General features: G+C 40.8%; 1 protein-coding gene across 2 annotated transcripts in view; it reads right to left on the bottom strand.

Moving 5' to 3' along the window:
* Window positions 1-10000, bottom strand: part of prdm6 (PR domain containing 6) — a 53861-nt gene that overhangs the window by 41996 nt on the left and 1865 nt on the right. For both annotated transcript variants that reach the window (XM_035639721.2, XM_047329048.1), the window contains exons 2-4: window positions 9873-10000; window positions 1983-2131; window positions 1671-1829 (exon numbers count right to left, since the gene is read on the bottom strand). The exon at window positions 9873-10000 is cut by the window's right edge and continues 523 nt beyond it. In XM_035639721.2, coding sequence (XP_035495614.2) covers window positions 1671-1829; window positions 1983-2131; window positions 9873-10000 — 436 coding nt within the window. The remainder of the gene's footprint in view (window positions 1-1670; window positions 1830-1982; window positions 2132-9872) is intronic.

The following is a 10000-nucleotide window of genomic DNA, read 5'->3' as shown; positions in this document are numbered from 1 at the left end:
TCCCAGGGCTTTCCTCCGCAGGGTCCGAATGCCACGAGTGTTTATTAACTCTCAGTTCAGTTGAGAGACTTTTAATGTGGACTATTAAAAATCCCTGGAGTGAGATTCCGTCTGACATCATGTGTTTTTAATGATTCCTTCAGTTTAATAGGAACAGAGTTACTTATTCAGATGAAAATATGAAAATCGAATTATCCGAGCAACATCAATAATTGAAGAAAAAAGGAAATAAGAAAATACAACAACTTAAACTCTGATATTTATATAATTGAAATTGAGATTATTAAAAACTGAATGAAATATTTTAGGAAAGAAATGAATTAATCAACTAGTTTGTTAATTTTATTGTTTGATCTGTTTGTCAGATGAATCAGGAGAAAGTCTCATTTAAATAAATCTGACAAATCTATTTCAAAAATTTAAATCGCATCTTTAAGGATGAGAGAGTTTTATGGAACCACTGTTGTAAAATAAAGAAAAATAATAATAATAACAGTTTGACAATAAATAATACATTTCCAATATTGAGAAAAAAATATAATTTTTAAAAAAGCAAATCAGAAAAAAAATAATTTCAGAGAATAAGGAAATAATATCCTCTCCCTCGTTTTTGTATTTGCTTTTATTATTTTTTATTATGTACATTTTTCAACTTGTCTTTTTTGTTATTCAGACTTTTATTTTTATTTTTTATTTTTTAATCTGCCTCTGGTGTTTCCCCATTTCAGATTTAGAGATTGATTGATTCTGTTTTTCACTGAGCCCTGTATTTATATCACAGTTACTTAGTGTTTTGTTTATGAATCTGATCCATCACTTGATAATAATTAGAACAGAAGAGAGTTTTACTTTTAAAGTTCATGAATCCACAATCAGTCAAATAAAAACAGTTTCTAACCCACGTGTGTGAACCAGTTTGTGTAAACCACCAAAATATATTTCAGCTCATTCTGTTTTCCAACAGAAACATGAATTCATCCAGTGAAACGTCACGCGAGGCTTCACCCGAGCGTCCGATTGGTCCGGACTCTGACGAACAGACGTTAGTTCATGACCTCTGAGTCTTGTAGCAGATCACAGACGTCGCAGCTGTAAAATCCTACCGGCAGTGAACTCAACACTCTCATGAACGTATGAATCCCGACAGGACGCCAACGCTCCCCTGCTCCTGCTGGACTTGGCCTACGACGCCTTCAATCACCACCCCACCCCTCGACCTTTGACCCCCTGCACACACACACACACACACACACACACACACACACACACACACACACACACACACACACACACACACACACACACACACACACACACACACACACACACACACACACACACACACACACACACCCCGACGTCCTGCTGCGGTCAACAGCAGAGAGACTGATGTCCGGTCAACCGACGTCTGACTGACCTTTACCAGCTCGGCCTCGGGGGACTCATCCGTCTCTCTGTCTCCCAGCATCCTTCACTCCCCCCCCCCCCCCCTCATGCTAATGCAGCTGTTTATAACTGCCACATTGACTTTCCCCTGCCACCGTATGTAAATACAATCTGCTCTGATCAATGGAGAGAGAGTCGACATGAAGTTGACCACAAGCTGACGCACGCGCACACACACACACACGCGCACACACACACACACACACACACACACTCTCGCTCACCTCCCACAGGTGCCTCGTGTTCCTCGCCGCTCCCGACTGAAGCTTGTCCACCAGCAGAGAGATTCCCTGAAACGGTCCGATCCAGGTTCCCTGAGGAATCCGCTGAGCCGCACAGATCCCGTAGCCCAGACCGGGAACGGTGCTGGTGCACAGACACACCTGGACGCGGCACAACGACACACACACACACACACACACACACATTTCTGTTTGTGTCTCTGTGACGACTGCAGGTGGAAAGTGAGGATTTACAGGAAAGAGCAGACACAAACACGTGAGTGTCACACGACGTGACCGAGCTGGAGGCCTCACCTCCCGGGGCAGATCCCTGAGCCAGTCGGGGACGTCCGGCAGGGTGACGGGCGCCGCCGAGCTGCTGGTGCCGACGAGGCGCCGCAGCGAGTGCAGGGGCCCGTGCATCGGACACTCGCCGTTCCTGTTGTCGGCGCACATGTCGCAACCTGGAGACGCGGAGGTCAGACTCGCGTTAGAACCTCCGGTGACGACACAGGAAGACAAAACACCACGCACACATCTGTGATCTGAATGAGTTGCTAACAATATTAACATTCATTATTTTCAATGTCTTTTATTGTTTGTGACCAATTCTTTACATTCAGGACATAAATGTGAATATTCCTCAGTCGGTCAACACTGACCTTCTCATATGGTAGTGACGTCATCATGACGTCGTCACGATGACGTCACGATGACGTCACTTATATGACTGACGATTGGTTCATTTGAATAAATTAACTAGGTCGCGTCTCTAATCATATTATCACTTCACTGTATGACGTCATCGTCTGACCTCATTGATGTCACGGTGACGTCATGAGATATATCTCTTTACTGCGTGACCTTTGACCTACGCATGACGTAATTTTCAAATTCTTCATGACATCACTGACCTTATGACATCATCTGATGGAAAATCTTGGTCTGATCGTTTGATTGATGATGATTTAAATTTTGGGATTGGATATTTTTGTTGATCTTGAACTTTGAATTACACACAGACACACACACACACACACACACACACACACACACACACACACACACACACACACACACACACACACACACACACACACACACACACACACACACACACACACACACACACACACACACACACACACACACACACACACAGACATAAGACAATTCCCCAAACATCAGATTCAGCAGATTTGATGCTCAGTGCAGGTGGAATGATTAATGATTTATGTTTGGAGGTGATTGATGATTGATGATTGATGATTGATGCGACTCCGTCTGTGACCCAAACTGATTTTTTAAAAGATGATTCATATCTCGTCGTTTGAGCCAAATCACTTTAGTGACATTGAAAACAGGAAGTGATGAAAAAGATCCGGACCCGGAGAAAAGGAAAAAAACTTCTGACAGTTATGGATGTTAATTGACTGCAGCGACATAATGAGATTATTATTATCTGGGGCAGGAAAGTCCAAGAGAAACAGGATGTTCGTTTTTTTTCTTTTTTTTTTACGAATGTTATTTTTCCCAAAAATTAAATTTCCGCCTCCTGACAGATCGAAGCTTCTTCCACTAGTGATTGATGGACGCTCATTAAACCGTATTATGGTCATTTATTAAAACACTAAACATAAGTTCAGGTTCACGGTCGAGCAAATGGGAAAAATGTCGGCGGCTGAATTTCTCCTCGGTTCTTCGAGGTGTGTTTTTTTATTTTCAGGCGTCTGACGATCAAACCACAGGTCGACTGTACGACCTCCACCAGCGACGACTTGATGAATATCTATAAAAACAGAGACGCAACGTGAATGAAAACCTAAAAGAAGAAAACTTCAGTCACTTTAATAAACTTATTTGGTGTCAAACTCTCGAACAAACTGTGAGAAAAAGAATCAAAGATCATATTTTATCTTCAAAAACAAAAACAAACACTTAGAAAATCTATTATTAACGGTCCGTCCGTTAATAATTCCTGACTCTGTGGCTCTCAGCTCCGAGCACATTGGTTCCTACTGACAACAAGAAGTTTTAAAATATATGTACACATATATACATACACACATATAATATATAATATATGTATATATATATGTGTGTGTGTATGTATACACATACATAGACACATATATATAAATATACATATATATACATACATACATATACACAAATATATATAAATATACATAAAAATACATACATATATACATATAGAGCCATATATATATATACACATATATTATATATTTAAATATATTTATGTCCACAAAGTTAAAAGCTGATAAAAATCTATTCTATACGTTGGGTTGTTATTGTGTCATGTGACATGTATGTGACATGTTTAATGTGTTTTAGAGATGATGAATTCAGGTTCTGACATCACCCCCCCCCCCCCCCCCCCCCACACACACACACACAGACACACACTCACACCCCCCCCCCACACACACACACACTCACACACACACACTCCCCCCCACACTCACACACACTCACACACACACACACACACTCACACTCCCCCCCCCCACACACACACACTCACACACACACACCCCCCCACACTCCCCCCCACACACACACTCACACTCCCCCCCCCACACACTCACACACACTCACACCCCCCCCCCCCCCCCCCCACACACACACACACACACACACTCACTCACTCACTCACTCACTCACTCACTCACTCACTCACTCACTCACTCACTCACTCACTCACTCACACACACACACACACACACACACACACACACACACACACACACACACACACACACACACTCACTCACTCACTCACTCACTCACTCACTCACTCACTCACTCACTCACTCACTCACTCACTCACTCACTCACTCACTCACACACACACACACTCACACTCACACACACTCCCCCCCCCACTCACACACTCTCTCCTCTGTGTTTACACTCGGACTCGCTCGGCCTCTGATCTACAGTGAAAAGCTCCGCGAGCTGGAGACTTTTGTTTCTTCTTCAGCTCCTCGGACACGTGGACTTTTTGAACGGTTCAGGTGTTCGCCTGCTCCGTAAACTCGCCGGTGACATGAGTCCTCGCGCGTCGACTCTGTAAAGTGACACTTTCCGATTCACTGAGTCAAACACAGTTTTCGCGTCGCGGTGACGAACTCCTGGACCAAACCTCCCACACTTCATAAAGCTTATGGATGTGAACGGCTGTTTGTTTCCAGCGCAGCTGTGGTCGGACCACACAGCGAGGCGACGGCGCCCGCTCCGCTCTGTGAACTCACGGAACAAAAGTTGCCGCAGCATTTTTTGTTTTGTTTCGTGTCAGTTTGGCAACGATTTTTCATTTCATGGCAAAAAGTTTTCAGGGTGAAACTTGTGACGAAGCCACAGACGAAGTCGGAGCAGCTCGTGAGCATCAGGCCCGTTAGCATGTAGCAGCTAACGAGACAGACGGAGCAGGTGGAGACCAAACACGGAGGGAAAAGACACAAAACGCCACATGATTCGCTGACGTGCTACAGTATCCATAGCAACTGACGAGTCCTTTGACGGACACAAGTTAATACGAAATACACATTTCTAGAGCGATCTCGACTGATATGGATTTTTTGGGGGCCGACGCCGATATAGATATTAGGGAGCAGAGCATTTCTGATATTTTAATCTGTCAATGATTCATAAGACGAATGTATCAAACTTTTATGACAAAGAAATGAAACTGATACTTGATATATAAGTTTAACCAAGAAATACAAATAAAAAGAAAACACAAATACAACCAAATATATAGAACTTGTACTTTTCACTGTAGCTTTAAATAAATAGATGAAACGTTAAAGGTTATTCATCCACATCAGCGTTTCTACAACACCTGACATGTCATATTCTTGTCAACGCGACCTGTCGTCTGCCCTCTGGTGGATTATCTCTGCACTGCAGACGACGGGATCCAAGAGCTGCTTTCGTGAAGTAACTCGCACATTGTGGGGGCAAGAAAAAATGTTGCACATTTTTTTTACAGGGTTCCAGTAAAAATTACATTTATATTGTTAATAATATCAAAATGTGAATATTTACTGCATTGAAACAACTTACTTGTTTCTTTATTCATAGTAAAGTTGTGTTGAATCTGTCGTCACTTTATACCACAATGTTAAATCAATCAAATGTATTGATCATAAATATGTTTATTCTATAAAACAAAGAAATATTTTTTCAAACAAGAATCTCTTACAAACTTTTCATATTTTGCCTTGTGACAGAAATGAAACTGTTTCTGTTCCGTAACTGTTTTGAAAATGTTCAAATGAAATCAACAATATTAGGTTTAGTTTTCTACAATAAACATTGTTGTGGTCAGTACATAAAATATGAGATATTCAAATCTAAGCAAATTATTCGAAAATGTTCAAAAGGTCCAAATAAATTCCTCAATTACAAAAAATAAATGAAAACATAAACAAATGTCTGTCTATGATTTGAAGTGTCAGGCTTCATGTTCAACCTCTCAGCTCCTTGTTCACGTGACGAAGAGGATTTATGGTTTTAATATTTAAAAACTCACTGACACGGATTCAAAGTACGAGAAAAATCCTTTTACTTCCTTTACTTTTTTCAACATTTAACCAAAACCGTACAAGTTTTATGTACAAGAACGTTAAAAAAGCAACAAGACACAGCAGCGAAACAAAGGCAACGTTATTGAGTTATTATTAATTATTGTGTGATGAATTATCCGCTCATATGAAGAGCTGCAGACGATCATTTTCGCTGGAGGTTTTTTTATTTTCCCGTCCTGTCACATCACCAGAAGAAGAAGAAGAAAAAATCACAGAGCGAATATGAAACGTTGTGAAATGTTCCGCTCTGACAGACGCGTGATTTCATTTTCATCTAACGCCAGTTAATCACTCAACATGAGACCGGGAGGTTTGTGTGTGACAGTTGTTTCAGTGTGTGTGTGTGTGTGTGTGACTTTATTAAATTACAGTAAAACTGCCAGCTGACATTAAGTCCAGATGCAAACTGTAAGAAGCCGATCTGTTTTCCATCAGAGACGAACACATCCCAGCTGCACGATCACTTCCTGTCGGACGCTTTTATTTCTGGATCCATCAGAAGACTTTTACATTTGGTCTAATTTATTGAACATTGAAAAACAATAAATAATAATAATAAAGTCGTTTTGTTTTTTTCTTGCTCAATCGCTGAAGAGAAGAGAAAAAAAAAACAAGGTTGCATGTTTCAGTGAAACGTACAAGACGTTAAACCATAATTTGAATTAATTTTTTTAGCTTTATAAAATGATAATCTGATTTTGTCTTATTGATTATGTTATTTACACACGCGTAATTTAATAGAGAGCAAAAACAACAGTGAGTAAATATTTAACACATCAGCTCAATTAGTTTGAGCTTCAAGGTTGTAACGGTCAAGTCATATACATATATCAATAAATATAAATCAATATATCAATATATGTATATTAATGTATGAAATAATCCCTCAGCAACAAAGTGAGAATCTGTTTGAGATTTATTCCAACAAAACTCTGTTTTACTAATAACCATAATAATCTCATTTACCTTTTACATTTTTCATAATTCATATAAGAGAAACTGATGAGGACACGCTGCCCAGCTGCATTGTGGGAAATGTAGTGCTCGAGCGCTGTCGGGACTTTTGGACTCAACATCTTCATCTGTCACTCGATTCACACGTCTTTAATAATAAATAATATTATTCATTTAACTTGTGGATTATTGTCTCAGCGTCCAAATCATTTTTATAACAGCTTCAATAAGTGACATATATATTCATATTACTTTACATTTTTTATGTTTTTACTGTAAACATGTGTCTTTAATATACATTTTATTTATGTGAACAATATTTTTTAATAAGGTTCAAACTTTTACTGTTGAGTCTCTAAATATGTGAATACACTTAAACAGAACTAAAATTAACAATATATATACATTTTTTATTATTGCAAATATGTCTTTAAATGAAGAATGTTAACAACGCACCACGTGAGCTTCTCATGCACTATTATTATTATTATTATTATTGGATTAATTAATAATCGGGGTCAGACAGTGACTAGTGAGAGAGTGTGTGTGTGTGTGTGTGTGTGTGTGACTGCTTTATCTACACCCCCACCCACACACACCCCAGAGACCTCGATCCGGCCGCGTTGGGATGATAAATAGCGGCCCGGTGGCCGGGGGATCGATCCCCCCCCGCCCCCCCCCCCCCCCACCGCCCCAACACACCACCCCCCCCCCCCCCCCCCCCTCTCTCTCTCCACAAACACAAAACTATATACGGCAATTAATTGCCGCTTGTCGCTCCATCCCTCATCGGCCCTGCCGGCGCGTATCGACGCAGATTACTGCTGATGGTCCGTTTTATCACCGCGCAACACACACACACACACACACACACACACACACGGATCGCGGAGACAGAGGTGATGATGAGGATGACGATGAGGATGATGATGATGATGAACTCTCTGAGTTACGCTCAGGAGCCGGTGACGTCATAATATTAAATATTAAACTCGTTAAAACTTAAAACGTGTCGCGGCAGGAGGAGGATGAGGAGGAGGAGGAGGAGGATACTCGTTGAAATCCGACTCTACCAATGAGCTGAGAGACAGTGACGTCAACGCCTCACACACACACACTCACACACACACACACACTCACACACACACAAATCACAGGTGAATTTTTTATATTCAAAATGAATGTTGAATCTCCACAGTCAGAGAGTTTTAAGGCAGCGCGAGCTTCACGTGCACGTGAGTCATGATATTAAAATGAAATCGACTTGATGTTAATTATTCATAATAAAATATTATGGCAGAACAGAAGTGGAACGCAAATCAGAGGCTGTTGCTCGAAAACTCTCATCCAGAGTCAAAGTGATCAATTATTATTATTACTATTAATTATCAATTATTAGACAAACAAACAAACAGCAGTGATGTCATGGACACGAGACCTCACCTCTTTGATCTGTGTGTGTGTGTGTGTGTGTGTGTGTGCACGTGCGCAGCGGGACACGGAGAGACTGACACGGACAAACGGGCCGCGGAGTGTGTGTGTGTGTGTGTGTGTGTGCACCAGCTGATGTCACAGTGATGAAGGAGTTTTGATTTTTAACTGCATCAAAAAATAAAAACAAAACAGAGGTAATAATTTCAAAAAGTCAGTTTGGATTAAAACGTTTGTGAGGAGACGTTTGATTATTTTAGAAACCAACATGTTCATCGATCGAGGGAGGAACCTAACCACTCACGAAGCCCCGCCCCCCTCTAGAAAATAAAAATACAAATGTATAATTAAAACCGTGTCGGACACAAACAGAAACAAACGTTTCTTATTTCCATTCAAATCCTGATGAAGTCTGGTTCATATGACCTCTGACCTCTGACCCCTCCTCCCATCATACAGTATGTCACACTTCAAACTCAAGTTGGTATTTATTCATTTATTTCCTGATAAACTAAAGGATCTGATACATAAACAGATTTTCTTTACTTTGAAGTTTAACGTATCAGATGATTTGAGATTAAAGGAAAATTAGATATGTTTGTTTTAAAATGTGAAAAATCCTCTTAGATTATAAAACTGATTTATTTAATTCATCACAAATGTTCGGCTGCAGTCGGAGGCTGACGCCAAAAGTCTGGACCTCCGAATAATAAAATTATAAAAATAATATATGTATTTACATACATAACATATTATGAAAATAATATAATTAGGAATGTTCTCATGATATTCACAATATAATTCATAGGGTATTAATTAAACTTGAATAAAGTCTCTGCACATACACACACACACACACACACACACACACACACACACACACACACAGATTCATACACACCAGCATTGATGAATTCACTGTAAAGTTATTATTGATTATCAGAAATCTGAGCACTGAAGGATCATTACAAAAAATATTGTCCAAAATATAACTCATATTCAACACGACACTGCGGGTCACACACACACACACACACACACACACGTGCGTAAACAGCCCGACGCGGCTCAGAGGTCGACAGCGAGGCTGCGTTTCAACTTCGACATGACATCGTCATGACTTCATCATGACATCACCGGACGTCACAACCCCTGAGTGACAGCCCTGCAGTGTGTGTGTGTGTGTGTGTGTGTGTGTACGTACGGTTGTTGCTCTCTCCCGTGTGGTTGCTCAGGGGGATGATCTCCATCCTCTGCTGTCCGTACAGGTAGTAGTCCAGCTGCTCCGACGTCAGTTTGAACCTGGTGCTCGCTCCTTTCCCGCCGCCGCCG

The sequence above is a fragment of the Scophthalmus maximus genome, chromosome 19 (genome assembly GCF_022379125.1).
Source record: "Scophthalmus maximus strain ysfricsl-2021 chromosome 19, ASM2237912v1, whole genome shotgun sequence".
Classification (NCBI taxonomy): Eukaryota; Metazoa; Chordata; class Actinopteri; order Pleuronectiformes; family Scophthalmidae; genus Scophthalmus; species Scophthalmus maximus.
Note: the sequence above shows the minus strand (reverse complement) of the source record. Positions and strands in the feature narration are given on the sequence as shown.